General features: G+C 41.3%; 1 protein-coding gene across 6 annotated transcripts in view; it reads left to right on the top strand.

The window, feature by feature from the left end:
- The window catches only part of CEP128 (centrosomal protein 128), a 190,556-nt gene that overhangs the window by 132,978 nt on the left and 34,310 nt on the right, over positions 1-23,268 (top strand). For all 6 annotated transcript variants that reach the window (XM_077925062.1, XM_028718307.2, XM_028718298.2 and 3 more), the window contains 2 exons: positions 2,778-2,827; positions 23,134-23,157. In XM_077925062.1, coding sequence (XP_077781188.1) covers positions 2,778-2,827; positions 23,134-23,157 — 74 coding nt within the window. The remainder of the gene's footprint in view (positions 1-2,777; positions 2,828-23,133; positions 23,158-23,268) is intronic.

Raw genomic sequence — 23,268 nt, forward strand, 5'->3', positions numbered from 1 at the left:
GGCAGCACAGGAAGAATTGAGCAGTGCAACCATAAAATGGAAATAATTTCTTATTCATCCAGTACAAAGAGGCCTGTTTAAAACACATGCACCAGATTAAGTGCTGCAAGAGGGTAGGGACTTATCTGCTGAATTTGAGTTTGAAATACATTCCAGGTCTGTTGCCAGCTACTGCTTGCTCAGCGTCCCTTCCGAAATGAATAGGTAAGTATTTTCCATTCAGGTCCTAGGGAGCAGCTGTTCCGCATCACAAAGTACGCTATCACAATTGGCACAATTTTTAGCAGCCTCAGCGATGAGGTTTATGGATACCAAATTGAACTGCTTCTTAATCAGTTTGGATCAAAGTTACAGCATATTAATGAACAACCCATTTTCTGAAAGCACAAACTGCTCCTATCTGTGTCTCTCATACGGGGCATAAAGGATAAAGGAGTCCATTCTCTAAGTTTGCTCATCTGACTCTGTTTGTGTATAGTAGGTTCACAGAAAACCGAACTTTGGAGGGGGGCGGGGGGGGGGATAGAGCCACTCAGTGACCTGTACAGCAGCTTCCCACATAGTCAAGACTTATGATGGGATATGAAAACCTCATTGATTTAGTATTTGGGAATTTGTCTGCCGACTGTCATGTTGTTTCAGTGTCTGAGACAAACCACAAAGGGTATCCGTTCTTCTGGAATGTTGTTTTTAATTCTACCCCACAAGTTTCCTGCCATGATTTCTGATCAGAAGGAGATTGATGCCACAGTTGGGCTAACATCTTAAGCTAGCCTGTTAGCCAATTGGTGGCAGCAGACCAAGGCAGAAGCTTAGGTGTCTTAATTATTCACAAGTTAAGTCGTAACTGAAGGGAGTCTGCTAGACAATGGCCTGTTTTGTGTATATTGTAAGATGATTTAAAATATGATCCTGTATTTTCCACACAAGAATTGGCTGTTGATTTTGGGTGAATTTGGAAGGGGGATTTATATATATATAAAAAAATCCAGCTGAAGCACATGTGATTTGTTTTGAATAGCCTAAGCTCAGGCAAGGGATAGTGCTTTCTTTTTATGGGTATAATAAAATAGGAGAATGTGCTGACAAATGTTTTAAGATCCTGTTCAGTGGCTGTCCTTTTCAACTCCTACCAATTTGTTGCGCCTTCCTAAATATTAATCTTGTTTGGAGGATGAAGGAACTCATGCTTACGCTCAACTCTGTCTGCAACAGATATACAGAAATATTACCTGTGTTTAATAGTTTGTGGCTGTTAGTTCTTAGCTGGGCTGTTAGGGATTTTGATATCCAGGAAAATAGTGGAGGTGTTCCATACATTTAAAGATAGTTGCAGTATGCTCATTTTGTGCTTGCAGGATGTGATCCCACTTACCCAGAGTTAAACAGCTCAAAGGAAAGAATAACAGGCTTCGGTCACTCAATATTTCATGATCTGCGCAGGATCTTTGATAGTGGATCCTGATATTATCTCTAACCATAGTGGTCCAATGCCAAAAGGCTAGCTTACCGTATAGACTGCAATCCCTAGTGTTCATAAATGTGTTCTATATTCTTCTCCAGTGGTAGCTCCCTGCACAGTATACTTGTATGAGCTGCCAAGCCATTTTTTCAGTAGGCCAGTTCACTTTATGATGTAGGCTAGAGGTAGAGAGCCTGTGGCCTCCTGATGTTGTTCTACTCCAACATTGCATCATCCCTGTCCATTGTTCGTGCTGGCTAGAGCTGACCTGCTCTGGTCACAAGTGAAGTTTCTAAATTTCTACATTCTGACTTGCAAGCTCTTATTTAATGAATCTTTCTTCCATTTTCTTCCCAATGAGAAAATGGCATGGATTTTAATACTTAGTTGTGGGGGGATAGAATATAAATTTGAATATTTTTGTGATGAAATGTATGCTTACACACAGCCTCTGGGATTGGTGGATTAAAATAATCTAAATAAATAAATGACAAATATGCTTTCCTCCCTCCTGGTTAGGGGGAGACACGTTTGACAACCTATATTTAGCTTTCTACATATAATTCAACTACTTTTGAAGAAAATTATAACTTTTGTTTTTACCCCAGAATGAGGTGTTTACGTCAGCTGTGCAAATATTTTTGCAATGTCTGGAGGCCTTCATCTTTTACTTGCCCCTCCCCTCTTCCTCCCCTCCCCTGCTGCTTGATGTCTCTACAGGGCCCACTCTTGTGGCCTGCTCCACAGTATCTGATCAGCCAAGATAACCCTGCTTTGCTCTTTTTATCATGGAAAAAAGCATCTTGCAGTGGAACAATATCACTGTGTATTTGGCCTTAAAGGTCCATGAGAAAGAAAGCCCCAAAGCCTCCATAGAACAACACTGCTGCTCCCCCATCTTAAGAAAGAGAAGTACTGTACAGGGCTGTTACATTTGCTGAGGTGGCGTGGCAAAGATGCCCATGAAACAGGGTACCACCTGAGCCAGGTTTCTAAAGGAGTGGGACCAGTAGTTGGGAATAATAGCAGGGAAGGAAGAAACAGGTACAATTTCTCAATCAGCGACTTGCTCAGAATCAATTGATGAGCAAGTGAGTGGCACATCTGGCTTATAATTATAAGTACCTCTAATTTGAAACTCTGTTTACTGAATCCTAGCCTCCTGTGAGATAATGAGGCTGATTTTCTGATTTCTTTTAGTTTGGGGATGGTTCAAGTTTGGCAGCATTTATGTACCTGTTCATTTCCATCAATTCATAAGGCACATTGTTTCCCTTTTCTTGATGTTCTTTTTTCTTCTTTTTTGAATATGCAGATCTACTGGAGAAGACTCTCAGGAAGGAGGAAGAAATAGGTGCTCTGCAGGTATTTTCATTTATTTGATTGCAGTAGCCTTCCAGCAGAGGAAAGGCTGCAGCTCAGTGGTATAACATACTGTCTACACATGGAAAGTGCCTGATTCAATCGCTTTAAAATGTGATGGCACACGGATGGAGAGACCCAGCATGTGACTCTGAATAGATGGTGCCTGTCAGGAAATACAGTTCTGGGTTGAAGGACTCGTTATGTGGCAGCTTCTCATATTTTACCTTTTAACCTTTCCACATTATGTATTCATAATTACGACTATCCAAAATTGTCTCTCTCATGAACCATGCTGTGGTTTGACAATGATGGCTCAGCAGTTGGATTGTGTGGGTGTTGGTTGCTGATTGCCAGCCAATAATTAGATAATATAGCCAACCTAACCAGCTTACAGCATCTCATCCTGTGTTTTTAGAATCTGCTGTTTGTCTGATCTACACACTCTGTAGCCACAACTGAAACTTAAGCCATGTCTTCCCAAAGCCTGTGGACAGCAGATCCAGCCCATCAGCAAAAAGAGGCCTCCCCCCACACAGCCAAAGCTGTACTTAGTGTGTCTATTTTGGAAGTTCATATTTTTAAATTGGTTACTTCGTGTTGATGATACATATTCATAAGTGGAAGGTAGTAAGAACTAAATAGAGAACACTCTTCTGTAGAGAACAAGAAAAGGCAGTTTCTTTAAAGAGAAGCAGGGCTGGTGTTGCATCATGCTAGAAGGAATGTGTAAATATTTTATTGCCGAATACCCATTAGATTTATTTGGACTATGCATTGCTGGAGGAAACAGGGCATTAGCATAATGGGTATGTGTATGTTTGCGATATTTGATATTGTTGCCATTTTTTTGGTGCTCCAGTTCATGATTGTTCTGAATTTTCTGTTTCTTCTGTAATGTAATGGCATCTTTCCATTTTGCATCATCCACATTTATAGCTACTGCCCACTCCTTTATATGTACAGTGGTACCTTGGTACTTGAACGGCTTGGCTCCCGGACACTGCAAACCTGGAAGTGTGTGTTCTGGTTTGCAAACGTTTTTTGGAAGCCGAACGTCCGACGTGGCTTTTGCGGCTTCCGACTGAGTGCAGGAAGCTCCTGCAGCCAATCAGAAGCTGCACCTTGGTTTTCAAATGGTTTCAGGAGTCGAATGGACTCCTGGAATGGATTAAGTTTGATAATTAAGGTACCGCTGTATAATGAAAATCTTGAACAATATCTTAACTTGCTTTTGTAGGTATTACTGCATGCTGGCATAAATTCACTATAAAGAAATTCCAGCAGAACTTTGTTTTCCCCTGTGCAAAAGATGTGCCTGTAGCAGTTTTCAACATTTGCTATTCTAGGAATCACATCTAACCCCAGCCTGTTACCTGGGGCCACTTTATTTTGGTTTTGCTGCCCATATCCACCTCTCTCATATCCTGGTTATAGTGTAAGGTCTAAGATATGGTATTGCAAGTTGCAAGTTCCCAAGTTGAATCATGCCACTGCCTTTAACTTGGTGATCTTACTTTTTTTGAGAATGCAATTTTGGGCTGTCAGAATTTTTTTTGCTGAAGTACAGGCATATGAATTCAATTTTAGTAAACCGGTTTTAGTCAGGCAGGATTTGTTGTCTTATAACCATGTGTATTATAAATAATTCCATTGCCCTTGACGTTCTTTCTTCCCCCCATTTTTAATTTTCTGTAGTTTGGCCTCTTCTGTAGTTTGGCTAATGCTTAGAAAGCATGTGCAATAGGGGATCAGGACTGTATTGGTTCGTCTCTATGGCAGGGCTCCCACCTCCCTGCCTGACATTCATGCAATTTCACATTTGCTAATCCCTTGAGACGACATCAGTTTGCCACGAGTCCTGAAATAGTAGCGCCAGTGTTCATGAGACTTGCCAAGGTTGAGTGAATTCATCAGTACCTGCTGGTGTGCATTAATTCAGCGTATCTACACATTTTTAAAAAATAAACTCCCTTGTTCATAAAATCCTTTTCCATTCCATTTTTGTCAGTGTTGCTAAAGTTCTTAATATAGCTTTTCTTTTTACAAACAGAAGGAAAGTAAGGATTCAGTAACTTGTTTTTTTGCAGTTATTATGCAAGTCTTTAACGTAACATTGGCATTGATTATAAATATAGGATTTAAGGGATACCAGATTTCTGAAGACATTCCTGCATTTAGGGGAGGGGGTAAATCTAAAAGGGAGCAAGTCTGCATTTAGTGGAGAGGGTAAATCTAAAAGGGAGCTTAAATACAATAATAGTAGAAAATATAACATTGACATATGAAGAAGGCCCCAACAATGGCAACACAGATTTGGAGTTTACAGAACTACATTTCCTTCCCAAATGAAAAAAAAAACCCTGAATAGATTTATCTCAGGGTTCTGTAGATTAGAAAAGAGATTTATTGATCTATCTTGTTCTCCATTTCTTATTTTACAATGTATTATTCCCCCTTCCCTTAATTGCTGCATTTCATTCAAGCCTTGGCACCTCTTACAGGTGAAGCTATGAGCATGTAAAAATGTTTATGAATTATTATGTATGTTTATGTATGTTAGGAGCAGGTTGTCTTAGGTGCTGTGAATGTGCTTTCAGGCCAGACGCTGGAGGCAGCTTTGCACCTTTGCTCAGCACTGGGCCGGTAGAGGTAGTCAGGTTGCTGCCATGTCCTGTACATCTTCACATCTACAGGCCAGGAAAAGCATCTGCTCTCCTGGTCAGCTTTGTGATAGAATGAAAAGCAAGGGAAATGCGCCGAAGTGAAGATTGTATCTTTTGAATGAGGGAAAATAATGTTTCAGATGCCCAATTAACAGTAACGTTTTCCATGTACCTTTGGGCAGTGCTCTCTCATACGCAGAGTGCTTGCACACATCTCACCACACATGATTGTATGAGGATAAAACAGCTCTTTGAGACATTGGACGGAAGGGAGGAAAGAAGGAAGGGGCAGTATACAAATGCAACAATTTAAATATGTTTGGGGGCAATAGGGAGGAATAGTTCATCTCTCTGCATAGTCATAATTAGTGGTGGTTGCATCAACTTTGCTTGGCTAAATATTTGCCATGGTAGAACCAATTCCTGGCCACCATCACTGAGCAGCAACTGAGGGAACGGTGGACACCACATCCTTGCTTGAGCAGAGCCAAGGAAAGGAGCAGCTATCAAAGGATTAAGCAAGTATGTGCTTCCTGATTGGCCATCGCTGCCTAATGTAGGTGCAGACCAATGATGTCAGTGGCCCTTGGGAGATGCTATTGGCTAGTCAGCCAGGCTGGCCAGCACTAAACCAGCTGCCTTTGCTACCTTCTCCTTAACATAATGCTTAGGAAGGTCCCTTTTCCCAAAGTTGCTACTCAGTAGCAGTGGCTAAATTCTGCGCCCACATCACCAGCTGCTGAGAAAAAGTAAACTTGAACCAAACACCACAGAGAAAATATTTTTGTTCTAGGTCTGGAGACTCTCAAAAGATAAAGGTCCATTAATTATCATTTGAAACCAGAGCTAGACAAAAGTTATAGGGAAAGTGTTCTGTGAAAGTAACAATTTTACATTGTCTAAGAGGTTGACTGACTACCCTAATGGGTCTTTTTAATCTCTGCTTTCACTGATTGTAGACAGGATAAAATTAGCTTTGTGCTGTAATCTTTCAGCCTTGCCCTGCTGCCAAAGGGTAAGCAGGGTCTTCAGCCAATTAGGCTATCAGTTCTCAATTTACTGCCCTGTTACAATCTCAGGAGAACAGAGAAGTGAACCTAGTAAAACACAGTTTCACTAAAGTTTCAGTGATCATTAAGTTTTATCACTTTGTTTTACCAGAAATGTGCAACTTAATTTTAAACTCAAATTTATAGCAAAATAAAGCCTGCAAATAGGATGCTCTGAGAGTAACGTGTGTGTCTGCGGAAAATATTGAAGTTCGGCAACTGACTGGGTTTGAGCTCACTACATAAAACAAAAAAGAAATCTTCAGTGGTGCTTTAATTCATCGAGATAATAAGAGCAGAGTGTCTCCATGGATGAAAACAGGCCATTCTTTATATAGAAGAATTGAAGCACAGGTTTCCCATGGTTATCTCCTTTGCCTCTCTCCACGGCTCAAGATAAAGAAGCAAATGCACAGCAAAGCCGAAAGGGCAACCTCCAAGAAAGCCACGTCCTCTTCTGCAGCCTCCCCACTTCTTTCCTGCCTCAGCCAAAGGAGAAGCTGTTCTCCTGACTTTAATTATAATTTAGTTCTTTTCATATCTTGTCACATTAGAGCAGATCAGTCATGCTTGGCTCATGTGCTGAGAACACACAGAACACTTGGAAGATTTGACTCAGTGGTGAAGTACATATTTCTTGTGCAGAAGTTTAACTCCCAGCATCTCCAGTTAAATGGCCATAGATTCATAAAATTGTAGAGTTCAAAGAGACCCTGAGGACCATCTAGTCCAACCTCCTGAAATGCAGGAATATGTGGCTGCCTCATACGGGGATCAAACCTGCATCCTTGGCATTATCAGCACCACGTTCTAACCAACCAGTAGGTGATGGGCTAGACTTTTTGCCGGAGGCCCTGGAGAGCTGCTACCAGCCAGAATTGACCGTACTGAGTTAGATTGCCTGTCTCGGTATAAGGCAGCTTTGTATGACCACGTCAGGAAATAGTTTGAGGCTGTTTGTAATGATCTGATACTGGCAGTCGTGGCCACTGAAGTTTGATGTTGAGTGGGAGGCCACAAAGAAACCACGGTCAGGTTACAATCCTCTTTCTAATTTCCTAGGAGTGAGTCCAATTGATTTCAGTTCATTGGATAGCACTGTCACACCATTATTGAGGTTTTTCAAAGCAGTTTGCCTCAGGTAAGCTAAATGACCCTGATGCATGTAGCAAGCAATTTATAATTTTCACAGAATCTGTTCAACCCTGTGTCTGAGGTCAGTGATCAGTCTTCCACAAAATCTCAGGACTCTTCTACTTTCAGCTCAATTCTAAATGAGCTTCCTCAGAAATATGTTGTATTTGAACACATGCCATGCATAAGATTTTGGCGAAAATGGAAATGGCTTCTTTAGTAAATCCTTGGGAACAAGACTTTGAAAAGTTTCGTGACTGGGCAAGTAGGGCCTGCTCCAGCACCCAATAAAGGTAAAGACAAAACAGAGTTTAACTAGCAATTGAGCAGGCCCATTATCTACATTTAAGAGTCTGGTTGATTTCTAGTGGCCCTATTGGCATGGCCCATGCGCCGTAATGCTGCTTATTCTCTTCTTATGGGGAATCAATAAGCATATTTTTAAAGGATATATGCCATTTTAGTTCTTTATATATTTCATAATCAATATTTTTAAAGCAGTAGGTAGGCAACAGTTCCTCCTGTGGAGGAACTGTTGCTTTCGACCCCTTCAGTTACTGCACATGAAAGACATAGCTGACAGTGGTGATGTGTAATGAGGGCCCTGATTTGGAATCAGCTCTGTATTTGTCAAGGTCTCTTTGCAAGAATTTGGGAAAAGCTCATTTGTTTCCCTATAATTCTCTCCCAGTTTGTAATAATGGTGTAGTCCTTTTTGCTTTACCTTTAACTTTTGTTGCTCATAAAAAGCACCTCTGCTTTTCAGGTAGTCCCATCAACATTCGCTCTAATTTTGCTAATGGCAGCTCATACAGAGGCAAAAGCCCTCAAAGGCCAAACTATTGTGGCAGTAGTTTGGAAGAAACTGCATTGTTTCTTGAAGCCTTAACAAGATGCCTGGTGTGTGTGTGTGTGTGTGTGTGTGTGTGTGTAGCTCTGAGTTGTCATTGGTGTCTAGCTCTTCACTGGGAAGCAGATGGAATTTTAAGAGGAGTTGAAAACCATGTGCAGAATGTTACTTTACATTCTGAGCCAGGGAAGAACTAACAGGAAAAATGATACATTTCTATTCCAACCCAGGTAATTAGCAGTAGTGACATCACTACTCCTATTGTGCATGTTCACGGTTGCCACTGCCACTAGCAACCAGGGAAGAGAAAGGTTAGGCGAGGGCAGAGGCATACCTAGGCTCCCTTACGCCCTTGGCAAAGAGCTGTATCGGTGCCTCTGAAGCTGCGAGAGACCATGGACCAGAAACTTTTGCACTCTGCTACTGACTCTCTGTATGACCACTGGGGTTGGGCCTGCTCTGCTCACATCTCCCTCCTTAGTTGGTCTCTAAGTTCCATTGGACAATTTTTTACAGTGGTACCTCCGGTTATGAACTGGATCTGTTCTGGAGGCCCAGCTGCATCCTGAAAACTTCGTAACCAGAGGCGCCCTTCTGCACATGTGTACAGTGCAATTGAGCGCTTCTGCACATGCATGTGTGGCAAAACCTGGAAATACACACTTCCTGAGGTACTGTGTTTGCAACCCGAGGATTACATTACCTGAAGGTAACATAACCCGAGGGTCCACTGTATTTATTTCGACCCCCCTCCTCCATTGGTCTGTCTAAGCATGTGAATGGACATGCTGCTAGCCACTCCGAGCCAGAATGGAGAGGTGTGATTTTTGTGCCCCCTCTGGGCCAGTGGCCTTGGTATGCCAATGGACAAGGGTGGCATTTACAGTGGTGCCCCGCAAGACGAATGCCTCGTAAGACGAAAAACTCACTAGACGAAAGGGTTTTCCGTTTTTTGAGTCGTTCCGCAAGACAAAATTCCCTATGGGCTTGCTTCGCAAGACGAAACGTCTTGCGAGTTCTTGCGAGTTTGTTTCCTTTTTCTTAAAGCCACTAAGCCGTTAATAGCCGCTAAGCCGTTAATAGCCGCTAAGCCGCTAATAGCCGCTAAGCCGCTAATAGCCGCTAAGCCGCTAATAGCCGTGCTTCGCAAGACGAAAAAACCGCAAGACGAAGAGACTCACGGAACGGATTAATTTCGTCTTGCGAGGCACCACTGTATTCCCAGGCCAGCTTGTAGCTGTATATAGGCAATCAGTTGCTAAGCACTGCTTTTTGAGCAAATTATATTTCATATATTTTGCCACACCTAATATGAACAGAGTGAAAACTGGCTGTTTAACCTCCCTGCCTACTTTGTAGCTATTGGCTGACTTATTGTGATGTCACAGAGAGGTAAAGAATTTTATTCTTATTATGGGTCTATGAAGGTAAATGAAAGGTCAGTTTGGAGAAAACTTTCACAACCTGAGAGAAGCTGTATGCTGGGTTGGATCTGCCATGTAAGCTGGGAAACTGAAGGTCTAAGTTAAGGGAGAGAGGGGACATTTTGAGACAGATTGTTGAAGAAAGGTGGAGGCAGAGTGGGAACTTTCTTTGAATCTGTGAAAAGGATAAGTAGAGGGACTGGGAATGTAAGAGTTGAGAATGTTAAGAGCCGAAGAGAAATGGAAGCTGGGGGGAAAGCTTCATACAGAACACAAAAGCCCATGTGTTTGTAGGAAGAATAGAGCAGACCTGACAGAGGGCTTTGGATTTTGGAGGATTATAGGTCAGAGAATCAGAGGATCAGATTCTCAGAGAATCAGAGAATGTGAACCAGTGTGGTGTAGTGGTTAAGAGCGACAGACTCGTAATCTGGGGAACCGGGTTCGCGTTCCCGCTCCTCCACATGCAGCTGCTGGGTTACCTTGGTCTAGTCACACTTCTCTGAAGTCTCTCAGCCCCACTCACCTCACAGTGTGCTTGTTGTGGGGGAGGAAGGGAAAGGAGAATGTTAGCTGCTTTGAGACTCCTTTGGGTAGTGATAAGCGGGATATCAAATCCAAACTCTTCTTCTTCAGAATCAAAGAGCTAACTAATCACATCTTTGACCTGAAGTTTCTAGTTTGTTTTAATTAAGAATAGCGCAGGGCAGACTCGCACATTCACCTTCTGGCATGGCACCTGCTGAAGACCTGGAGGCTGCTCTGTGCAGAAAGCTATTTACACAAAGCAGCTTCCCACATGGTTGCAATGATTTTAACTATCTCTCTTTCAGGCACACGTGATGATGTGGTTGAAATTGACACAGCCACGTGGGGAGCTGCATCGCACAAATGGCCAGCCATGCTACGAAGCGTATATACAATTTAGGCTTTAATGCTGCGTGTCTAGGGAGAACATCTTTTTGCTGTTCTCAGGAATATTACATATGAAACATTCAGGTCTGAAGGGGGGAAAAAAAGCTGGCGAGCTTATTAGTGATGATAACATTTGCTCCAGAAAGTTCAGTCACATGCCAACTTTGGAAAAGGAAGAATGGTTGTGTTATGTCTAGTCTAGAATGTTTATATTGCGACGTGGCTTGTGAACATGTTGTATAATAAAGCTGCTGGTGTTTATCAAAAGCAAAGAAATCTGGATTTATTCTTTTGTGCTCAGCTTTTTAAGAAATATTCTTTTCATATGCTGTTGAAATTATGTGAAATCCTGCAGAGGCCAGCAGAGGGAGCTTCAACTCCCTTCTTGATCCTTGCTCTCCTTTTTGCATGAAGAGGGACATGGCTTTTTAAATACTTGATTATTTTAAAATAGCCGCATCTTTTACTGCCCATTGTCCATTCCAGTCCCAGGCAAGGTGCAGTTTTAAGGCTTTGAAAAGGAGTCTCCCTGCCCCTTCTGCTATGGACATACTGTTCCTCAATTAGTACATGCAAAGCTGAACAACTTGGAATGAAAACTTTCCCAGTATCGCCATGCCCAAAGGAAAATATACATTGAATTTGGGTCTGACAAATCCAGTTTCATCCTTTCACTCTTGTTCCCCCTGACCCAATTAAGTTTGGGGCTCATTCAGTTTTAAGAGAATGGTTCAAAAATAGGGCACCAGAAAATAGTATTAGCCTGAGATAGTTCAGTTCAGGCATCCCCAAACTCAGCCCTCCAGGTGTTTTGGGACTACAACTCCCATTATCCCTAGCTAACAGGACCAGTGGTCGGGGATGATGGGAATTGTAGTCCCAAAAACATCTGGAGGGCCGAGTTTGGGGATGCCTGGTTTAGTTGGTAGAACATGAGACTCTTAATCTCTTGGTCCTCGGTTCAAGCCCCACCCTGGGCAAAAAGATTCCTGCATTGCAGGGGGTTGGACTAGATGACCCTTGTGGTCCCTTCCAACTCCACAATTCTGTGATTCTATTGTGTTTTTTAAATGACTGTGTTACACTGAATATTTTAGAATATCTTGATTTTCTTCTTCTTTCCATCAGTGTGTTTTCCATTTGGGAAATGATTTTGGCCCTGGGGGCGGGGGGAACGCACAGGGTAACAAATGTTTATGCTTTACTTAAATTCCAAGTGTCATTAAAGACTCTCGCTGAGAGTGAGATGCGCGGAGGCTGAGCTTTGAACTAGGTTCAGATGCCGAGAGTGCAGAGAAATCAGACTGTCGTGCTTTCAAATCAAGACTCTGTGCTGAGTATGTCATGCAACACTGAAGGTATCAGGATGTCACAAAGAATTATTGGGTCCATTGATCTGTAGATCTGGAATGTAAGTTGGTTTGCACATTTCTGTATTCCCAAAATTTGTGGGAGCTCACAAAAATATGTATTGTTTTAGTCAAAGGAATGGGTTTGTTTGGTTTTTTTTGCACAAATTGTTCATAAACAGCCCTAAAATAGACCCTTCTGGCATTACTAGAGAGAGGCTGTCAGTTTTCCTGAGAAAGAGAGAGGGGGCAAAATTCCTGACAACTTTTGGTCCTCTGGCCAGCAGCTGTGGCTGGAAGATTTCCTTTCACTCCTATATGAAGTTGGTCTTTCCGCGAAGTTGTTGGTTGTAGACAGAAGATTCTACAATATCTGTAGGGCAGAGGGAATATATATATAATTTTCAAGAACAAAAACGTCCAAGAGGGGATACACACGTTAATCACGTGTGTATCCCAGATCGCAGTGGGGTATTTTGCATGTTCATATGATCTCCTGCATAATAAAAATGTTGTGTGTTAATGTATCTAGCCCTTGAGAGATTCTAGGCCAGCTCTACCTCAGATATGTTGGTCTTGTTGTGCAGGAAGTTTTATACATGTGAAAACATGCAGGCATGTAATCCCCCACCTGAAATCTGAAGCTGCACAATCTGGATCCCAACAAGACAGTATTACTTAATTATATTGAATGTATTAATTGGCTTTAAGGACTGCTCTTGTAGTTATTAGGCAACTAGCAGTTGTACGAGTTGCTATATAAACAGATGGGTAAGAGGCAAGTCAGTAGGCATGTTAGACAGAGTAGGTGTGATTGTTATGACTTCACCACTTAGGAACTGAAATTAACATAAAAATGATTTGCTGAAGAACATACAAGTTCCTAGCAGATCTAGAGAAAAGGAACCAAACAGCACATTGTTCTAACATAGCATATTAACTATAGGACCTTCTTTATTCCCTGGGGTAAAATCTATTCCTTTAGATTCTACCTACTTTTTTGTCTCCTACAGATTAAAGTTAATAAAACCAGGAGCCTGGATATTATTTAGATACTGAATTGATTTAAAGCATTTTTACTTGATTTTTTTCTCACCCTGATTTTGGGCCGCTGGGTTCTGTTCAGCTCCACAGGGTTTCCATGTGTCGCTGTTGTTCTTGTGCACATTTAGAGTGGGCCCATAGAAAGTTTACATGGGTATGAGAGTGGGTACATTAAATATGTGAAGTCTTCCATGCAGAATATGGGTCATTGATCTTTTTGGTATCTTACCCATATTGGAATCATAGAATTGTAGAGTTGAAAGGGACGCTGAGGATCAGGAATATGCAGCTGTCCCATATGGGGATCAAACCTGCAACCTTGACGTTATCAGCACCAAGCTGTAACCAGCTGAGCTATCCAGGCATATCTTCCAAAAGAAATTGGCTACACTATGTGCGTATAGTTAAAGCTATGGTTTTCCCAGTAGTGATGTATGGAAGTGAGAGCTGGACCATCAAGAAGGCTGATCACTGAAGAATTGATGCTTTTGAATTATGGTGCTGGAGGAGACACTTGAGAGTCCCATGGACTGCAAGAAGATCAAACCTATCCATTCTGAAGGAAATCAGCCCGGAGTGGTCACTGGAAGAACAGATCCTGAAGCTGACGCTCTAATACTTTGGCCACCTCATGAGAAGAGAAGACTCCCTGGAAAAGACCCTGATGTTGGGAAAGATGGAGGGCACAAGGAGAAGGGGACGTCAGAGGACAAGATGGTTGGATAGTGTTCTCGAAGCTACCAGCATGAGTTTGACCAAACTGCGGGAGGCAGTGGAAGACAGGAGTGCCTGGCGTGCTCTGGTCCATGGGGTCACGAAGAGTCGGACACGACTAAATGACTAAACAACAACAACAAACAACATTGGCATAGTTACATAACGTGTGGAATGTATAATCTTTTCCCAGGTTATTCACTATTTCATGCAGTGGGCTTTTTGAGACCCAACCCATTTGGTTTTTCCCAAGCAACTTCATCACCACACATTCGAGGGCCAAGGATCGTTTGTTTAGCCAGTTCCTTGTTTAGCCAGGTGCTTCTCTGTGCACCATTTCCATATTGTCTTTCTGTTTCCATTCCATTTGAACAGTAGCATGTTAAATATTTCTTATGGGGTAACCCTCAGCATATTGACTCAGAAATAAGTCCCATGACTACCTAGTCAGTGTGTCTTAGGACTGCAGCTTTAGATAACCCCATATGCAAAAGTCTCTCTCCCTCTTAACAGCAAACTCAAGTGGTGAGTGCCAACTGAACTCTAGCCAAAACAGGATTGTTGGGAAGCAAGAAAGAGGGTATCCATGTGATCAGGGGGACCCCAAAGGAAAGAAATGGAAGGCATAAAGTAAGAATACTCCATATGGTCCAATGAGGACTGAACATGCTCAGTACGGAATGTTTAATATGGGATGGGGAATAAAATGCCGTTCTTACGCCTCTATTTGCAAGAGTGGTTTGCTGTCTCACTGGAACTCTGAACAGTTACACTCCTGTTAGAGGGCAACATTTTGTTCCGGGTCCCACATGCATTTATATTAAATTGAAGATGGTCTATTGATGCATGGTGACATCATTTCCTTCCCAGCTTCATTTATTGGATTGAATTGTATGCCAAAATTTTAAAAAGTGAATGTGGTTCCAATACCTTGACACAATTCTATGAGCCCACTGAAGATTAAACAAATACACATTAATGAATAATATCACACAACATAGTTGGCAACTGACATTCTAGCCTTTCTAATCTGCTAATTGCTTCTATTTTTCACGTGATAAAAACAGCCATTCTTATTAGGTTTCATTATGCAGTAATTGGAAATCCTAGGACTGTGCCTTCAATTCAGTGGCAGTCTTGCATGAAAAGATACAGTATTAAAGAACACATTAGTTTCTAACTGCCTTTATCTTTCCTCCAGTCCTCCAGAAAATCTCTTCCTTTCTACACGGGACAAAATGTAGGACAGTCCTTAAGCCTCTGAAATATGGCTTCAGCTAGGGCCTATTTCCATGATTTATTGGTTTGGTAATGAATGTATGTGGGACGTGGGTGGCACTGTGGTGTAAACCACTGAGCCTTGGGCTTGCCGATCGGAAGGTCGGCGGTTCGAATCCTTGTGACTGGGTGAGCTCCCGTTGTTTGGTCCCAGCTCCTGCCAACCTAGCAGTTCGAAAGCACGTCAAAGTGCAAGTAGATAAATAGGTACTGCTCCGGCGAGAAGTAAACAGCATTTCCGTGTGCTGCTCTGGTTTCACCAGAAGCAGCTTAGTCATGCTGGCCACATGATCTGGAAAAACTGTCTGTGGACAAACATCGGCTCCCTCGGCCAGTAAAGCGAGATGAGCGCCGCAACCCCAGAGTCATTCACGACTGGACTTAACCGTCAGGGGTCCTTTACCTTTTTTTAATGAATGTATGTAGCTTAAAAAGAGCAGGGGGACATGACTTACTAAAATAATTGTTTAAAAAGTTAAAAAAATAATCTCAAATCAGTTCAAAACATCATCATTTAAAATATCAGCAGGCACCTGGTATTTTAAAAGGCAATGCCAGAAATGTACATTGAAAGAGTTGTTAAGTATATTGAGTTGGTAAAAGTAAGCCGGCGTGCAGCTTCTGGGTCATGTGGCCAGCATGACTAAGCTGCTTCTGGCAAACCAGAGCAGCGCACGGAAACGCCGTTTACATTCCCGTCGGAGCGGTACCTATTTATCTACTTGCACTTTGACATGCTTTCGAACTGCTAGGTTAGCAGGAGCAGGGACCGAGCAACGGGAGCTCACCCCATTGCGGGGATTCGAACCGCCAATCTTCTGATCGGCAAGTCCTAGGCTCTGTGGTTTAACCCACAGCGCCACCCGCGTCCCCATTGAGTTGGTAAGTGATGGCAATTATTGCAGCTAGGCCAGAATTGTGGCTTGGAAAAAGTAAGGCTTGTTTGCCCACCCAAAAGTGAGCAGCGATGGCTCCAGAAAGGGTTCCTTCGGAAAGGAAGCAACACCAGCAAAGGTCCTGTCCCTACTCACTGCAGCACGCCACCAAGTTGAATGTGGCCCCCAAAGCCATGAATGGCAGTCTAGTAGAGGCTGAAGAAACTTCCTGTTTCTCCTGCCTGTCTGGAACAGCAGATGTAAGGGGGTTTTCAGACACAAAGTAGTGGGCTGCATGCAGGTTGATGGTTGTTGTTCAGGCCTGTACTACATAGAAGCATCTTCCATGTAGGCATTTGTGTGAATCCCATGTGTAGAACACCTGTCATTGCTGCATGTATGCCTATGAGGAAGCCACAATTGGCCTGGCTTCCCTGCAGATGTATACTTTAATTAGAATCGTTGTTCCCCAGCTACAGACTTGTGCAATCATCCCACTTGATGATCTCTTTGTGGGATTCATTCACGTTCCTATGCAGACATTCCTTTCATAAAGGAATTTAGTCATGTGCAAAGCAGCCCGGTTCCTTGACATTTTGCGCACCAAATGGTGATGCAGCCTTTCTGTTCTTGGTTATGAGGTTTGACATGACAGTGTAATGAGAATTCCCTCTCGAAAGGTGAAGAAAGAGTTTACTATCCCATTTTAAGATGACTGCTCACTAATAGTCTGGGTGAGCAATTGATCTTTCTTCAATGGGTATTAATAGGAGATTTTTCCTCAATGGATAATCTACCATTGGGTGGGATCTGAGATCATATTGTGTGTGTACATGGAAGCGAGGAGAAGCAGTTTTCAGTTTGAACATAGCAGACAGAGTACTGTGATTTTTAGTAGCTCTTGGTTAGAGTTTGACCATCCTTGGAGTACAGTTTCTATTTTGGGATCCAATATGGGAGAAAGTAAATCTGGTACACATTCCTGCTACTCCAAATTTAGACCACAAAACTAATTAGAGGAAATGTGTCATTTAGTGGGAAGATCACAGGTAATCGTTAAGTTCCTCCATTTCTGTGACCCAAGGAAACAACCAGTTTTTTTTGGGGGGGGGGGGTTTGGCTGGAAACATCTTAGAAGGTAATGTGGAAGATCTTTGATTTAATTTGCACCTGAAATGCACAATCATTCTTATTTGTTTAGCTGTACATGCCCCTTGATGCTCAGAGGCCATAGCCATAGTAAATGAAAAATATTCCTGCTTCCAAACTTGCTCAGTTTTCACAGTTGAGCTGCTGGAATTTGGAGTTAATTAACCTTTACCCTTAGTCTCCTTTGTCCTGTCATGCATGTATATGTTTCAGCTCCTTTATATGCTGAATAGTATACAAGGCAGTTATATATTATATACTTATATACATGGATTTATCCATCTCTACAAGTATTAGGAGTGGGCAATTCACCTGGTTTTGAAGGTTCAGACGGACAGTGTGGTTTGCATCTGAGCCCTTCTTTGGTACAATTTCTGGTGACTTCTCAATTGCCTATAATGGAAGAATCAATCACCAATAACATTTTCTTCTTTTTTTGCAAAAGCAAATGGAAAACGCAAGCATAATACATAATGTTTCTGAATGGGTGAAGCTTACAGAACTTAGACAAATGGGTGCAGGGATTCTTGAAATATTGAGGCTTCTTTTAAAATGGTAGGGGAGCAGGAAAATCCCTTTCTTGTAGTTTTATGGGTAATGTATTATATGTATTATACTACTACTACTACTACTACTACTACTACTACTACTAATAATTTATTATTTGTACCCCGCCCATCTGTCTGGGTTTCCTCAGCCACTCTGGGCGGCTTCCACAAAGACCAAAAATACACTAAGATGTCACACATTAAAAACTTCCCTGAACATATACATTAATATGTACACACATAGAATACTGCTTAGTGCAAAATATTAAACTCTACCTGTTCAGAGCACTAAAACCCTAGTATTTCAGGCCCGTGTGGGGGCTCCTTCCTTGTTTTCGGCACCAAGAAACCCCCTGAATCAACATTGCTTTACATTAAAAGGAAACAGCACAGGGGAAAAACAACCCAGATTGTCCAGACTGATGTTATATACATCTACAAAGAAAGGCCTGGACACTCCTGATTTGCAATTGCATCGTGATGCATCACATATTTAAAAAGTTGTCCCAATATTACAAGGTAATAAAGAGAGAATTTGGATAGCAAAGGAAATTCCTGGGGAACCAATGCAATATTTGAGAGGTTTTCCTTATCTAAGCAACTCCCACCCACCCATAGATTCAGTGAACAACTCTCTTTTTAAAAAAAGTTTTAACAACACTGAAAAAAAATAGTCAAAGAATTATTACCTTGTGTTGTGTTGTTGTTTAGTCGTTTAGTCGTGTCCGACTCTTCGTGACCCCATGGACCAGAGCACGCCGGGCACCCCTGTCTTCAGGAGTGCCTGGCGTGCCTGCATGCACACGAAAGCTCATACCAATAACAAACTTAGTTGTTCTCTAAGGTGCTACTGGAAGGAATTTTTTTAAAATTTTCTTTTTTATATTCCTGTTCTCTCCTCACTTCTGGATCAGGCTAAAGGCCCATCTAGTCCAAAATCCTATTCCCAAAGTGGCCAATCATATGCCTATGGAAATGCATGAGAATGTAGACTTTCATATATACAGTATATATATATACACACACACACACACACACACACACACACACACACACCTCTGCTAAATGGTTCCACTATGCACAAACTTTTGTAGACTAGAACCCATATTATACTGCATCATAACCATCATTATCATTAATTTGTGAAGCGCTTTTCATATATATGTCCCAAGGGGATTTACAGACACCCTTAAAAGCAACTGAAATGGTTTTTAAAACAGCACAAGAACAACTGAGTACAGGTTTGAAAACTGCACAGGAAGGAACACCCTAAGGCAGAAATCTTTTCATCTAGCTGGGTAAAACATACATACATAAATACTGAGGGAGAGAGGGAAAGAAGTGGTAAGCAATGTCCATGAAACGTAAGAGGCAGCAGTAAATCTACAGAGCCAAAATGTAGAAAACATGACATCAATACAATTTTATGGCACATTGAAGATTTAACAGATTGAATGAAGCGATCCTGCAGTCCCACTTATCTGGGAGTAAGCCCTATTGAACTCAATGGGACTTACTTTTCAGCAGACAAATATAGGACCACACTGTGAATCTGTTAGTCATTAAGTTTCCATAAGACTCTCACTGGATGTAAGGGTTTTACTGAATCTCCTGCACACAAAAACAAAGAGAAACTTAATGCTTCCTTCCACAATTTTGCTTCCTTTTATTAGAAACCTCCCTGCCCAAAAGGAAATACTTGGTTAACCTCTGTGTGTTAAACTGGCTAAAATATGCATTTAGTGGATAATCAGGAAAGTGACCTTTTTAACTTCATCTCTCCAACCTAAATGCAAAGGCCTGGAATCATTCTAAAAAAGGTATGTGACTCAGTGGCTGAATGACTGTGGCATATTGAGTTGCATATAAACGGATACCAACCCACTTGACACGTTCCATGGTGGACCACTCTGTAGGAAGGACATTTATGACCGGCAAGCAGTGTGTAAATCTGCCACCTGTTCTCTTTGCAATATGAAGCATGGCTCAGTTCAGCACTTCCTGCCAAAGCATCCTGTGAAAGGAAGGCGAATCCACAGTAGACTTAAGGCTACTAATATTAGGTATAGAGACTTTCTTTTACACTTAATCTTTACTCCTTAATCTTTGCTTGATAAACAGAGCTGACTTATCAAGGAACCAGGAGCATGAATTCTAAGAAAACTGATGCAAATTAAGGAGATGATGATGATAATCATCTTAAATAAAATTTGCCTTTTTGAGCTTTTCTATTTGTGAATTTGTTATTATTTTGTGAAACTCACTACCTTTTATATAACACCGTGCAATACGGTATTAGGGTTGCCATATTTCAAAAAGTAAAAACCAGGACACCCCAATTTATTTATTTTTAAGAAGACCCCAAAATTGTTGTGTGTTTCTGTACAAAAACGCCAAAAAACAACAATTTTTTGATTGAGTTGACTAAGAACCAGAAAAAAGCACTGCCTTTCAGATATGCCCTCCAAGTCATCAATTTCGCCTTTGAAATCCCTGTAATAGCAGAGAAAATCTAGACGCATGGCAGCCCTAAATTGTAAATACACATATCCAAAATGAAGTTTAAGATCTGTTCTTCTCCAGAGCCATTAGTCACTCAGGTCCTTCTTTCTTTCCAAGTGTGTGAGCTGCTTTGTATGTTGCCTTTTGAAGACCCACAAATTGGATTACCTTGGGACATATACCAGGCGGAAGTCCAAGGCACTTGAATCCAATTCACACCAAATGCTCTGCCAACCATTCCTCTTTGTCTTTGGTCACGTGATGACTCTTGCAACCACAACATACAAAGAAGTTCACAGAACGTCCATAAATGACAGCGATCTGTGAAGGAGCGTTTCTAGTTTCTCCTCCTCCTACTTTTTATGGTCATTTTTACAGTTCCAGAACAAAATTACCACAGGCCTGCTAGGCCTCCAAATGAATGTTCTGAGCTGTAGTGGGTGATTGTAAAAATGTATTAACAGAATGAATGATAAAAGGAAGATGGAGTGGAAATGTCATCCTTTCTTCACAACGGAAGTGAATGAATTTAATGTAAGGGTAGCAAACCTAAAAGGAATGAAAGAAATGCATTGCAGGGGGTTGGAGTCCCTTACGACTCTACAACTCTATGGTTCTTATGACTCTACAACTCTATGGTTCTAAGTGCTCAGGTACACAGGGCACGAGGTCACTGATTTTGATTTGTGTGCTGGGGAAAAGAGAGGGATGAGATTTTAGTAGCAGGAGGTAAAATTCATATCAGGTATCAAAAGCCTGCTATATTTAAGAATAAATTGGCAAGCAATGTATTTTTAATAGCATCTGTTGAGATTATTTTCTTTTTTATAGCAGTATTATTAAATAGCTCCCACCCTTTTTAAGCAAAGTGGTTTCTGCTTTTGGCATGCAAACATTGAACATATGCCTGTTGTTTATAACAATAACCATTCTATATCCCTATGCAGGCATAATGTTTTATCGTGCTTGTCTTTTATCTCATTAGCTAAGTGTTGCATCTAAATTCCTAAATCCTAAATCCAGCTAGATAAATGGTTCTGCCCCATGAGTGCCTATTTTATATAGGCTTGTTTTATTTTTAATGTATCTGCTTTTTTGTGTTTATAACTGTTTTTGTTGCATATCGCCTTGAGACAATTGTATAGAAGGCAATTAATAAGTGGTTGTGGTTGTTGTTCTCGTCGTCATCATCCTTAATGGTCAATGATTGGCCAAGCCAAGGTGGGATTTTTCTAAAATACGGGGATCAAACCTGCAACTTTGGAGTTATCAGCACCATGCTGTAACCAGGCTCATCTTCCAAAAGAAATTGGCTATACTATTGACACAGTTACATAACGTGTGGAATGTATAATCTTTTTCCAGATTAATCACTATTTCATGCAGTGGGCTTTTTGAGACCCAACCCATTTGGTTTTTCCCAAGCAACTTCATCACTACACATTTGAGAGCCAAGGATCTTTTGTTTAGCCATTTCCTCTTGCACGAAGCTTCTCTGTGCACCGTTTCCATATTGTCTTTCTGTTTCCATTCCATTTGAACAGTAGCATGTTAAATATTTCTTACAGGGTAAACTCAGCATCTTGACTCAGAAATAAGTCCCATGACTACCTAGTCAGTGTGTTTTAGGACTGCAGCTTTAGATAACCCCATATGCAAAAGTCTCCCTCCCTCTTAACAGCAGACTCACTTGGTGAGTGGCTGAACTCTAGTCAAAACAGGATTGTTGGGAAGCAAGAAAGAGGGTATCCATGTGATCAGGGGGACCCCAAAGGAAAGAAATGGAAGGCATAAAGTAAGAATACTCCATATAGTCCAACGAGAACAGTAGCTACGGAATGTTTAATATGGGAATGGAGTGGGGGAATAAAATGCCATTCTTGCGCCTCTTTTTGCGAGAATGCTTTGTCATCATCATCCTTAATGGTTAATGATTTGTCAAGTCAAGGTGGGATTTTTCTAAAATAACTTTAGAATGCATGATCTACTTTAACTGTACACTATTCAAACCGCAATTAAAATAGCTTCCCATTTTGCTAGTTTCTCTGTAGCTGCAAGATGATAAACAAGACTTGCTATACCTCTCTCTTAACATATCCTCCAAGGTCCTGACTTATCATGGGCAGGGCTTCACTGTACATCGGGAGTTCTGTTTGGGTTAAGGCAGCAAACCATTGTTAAAAGTTATTTTCAAATATAATGCTAAACCATAGTTTAGTAAACAGAAGACCTCGGTGAGCCTTTGTCTCTCAAGCTCTTTTCTCCTCCCCTTGCATGGCTGTGGGGAGGTGAACAGAAGCATCTGTTTCTGACCATGAATTAACTGTGGTTTTTCTTTAGTCCAGCAAGCTGAGGTTAGTTTAAACTATGGTCATTTGGAACAATCCAGGATCACAAAACAGTTTGAACTTGGCTTGTTTACAATAAACCATAATTTAAACTTGCTACAGTTTGTTGTTGTTGAACATGACAACAAACTGTGGGATCAAAAATCATTGTAATTAAAGCAGCAAGTTAGTTTATGCTTATATTTGAGTGCTTGTAATCTCGTGACTATTCTGGAGGATGGGAGAGTATCAGAGCCTAAGGCTTTCCTGAGCTTTTTCATGTAGTACCACCATAGAATATTTACATTACAAGCAAAAACAAAGCAACAAACACTGACTTTGCTGTACAATGTAAAGGAGAGTCCTGTAGGGCTATCAATTGTATTAATATATATAAAGAGTATTTCACAGGTGTGTTTATGTATGCTCAAATTTCTTGAGATTATTTTCTTTATAATTTATTTTAATGTTTTCCTTATTTTCAGGAACGAATAACAGCGCTGGAAACGGTGAGTTCCCTCCATTCTCTTTATTACAAATCTATTGCAGTTCTCACGCAGCAATTTATACCGGGTTTTTTTCTTCTTCTAAGAAAATAGGTCTGGGATATTTAAAAGTAA

Source organism: Podarcis muralis, chromosome 1 (genome assembly GCF_964188315.1).
Source record: "Podarcis muralis chromosome 1, rPodMur119.hap1.1, whole genome shotgun sequence".
In the NCBI taxonomy this organism is placed as follows: Eukaryota; Metazoa; Chordata; class Lepidosauria; order Squamata; family Lacertidae; genus Podarcis; species Podarcis muralis.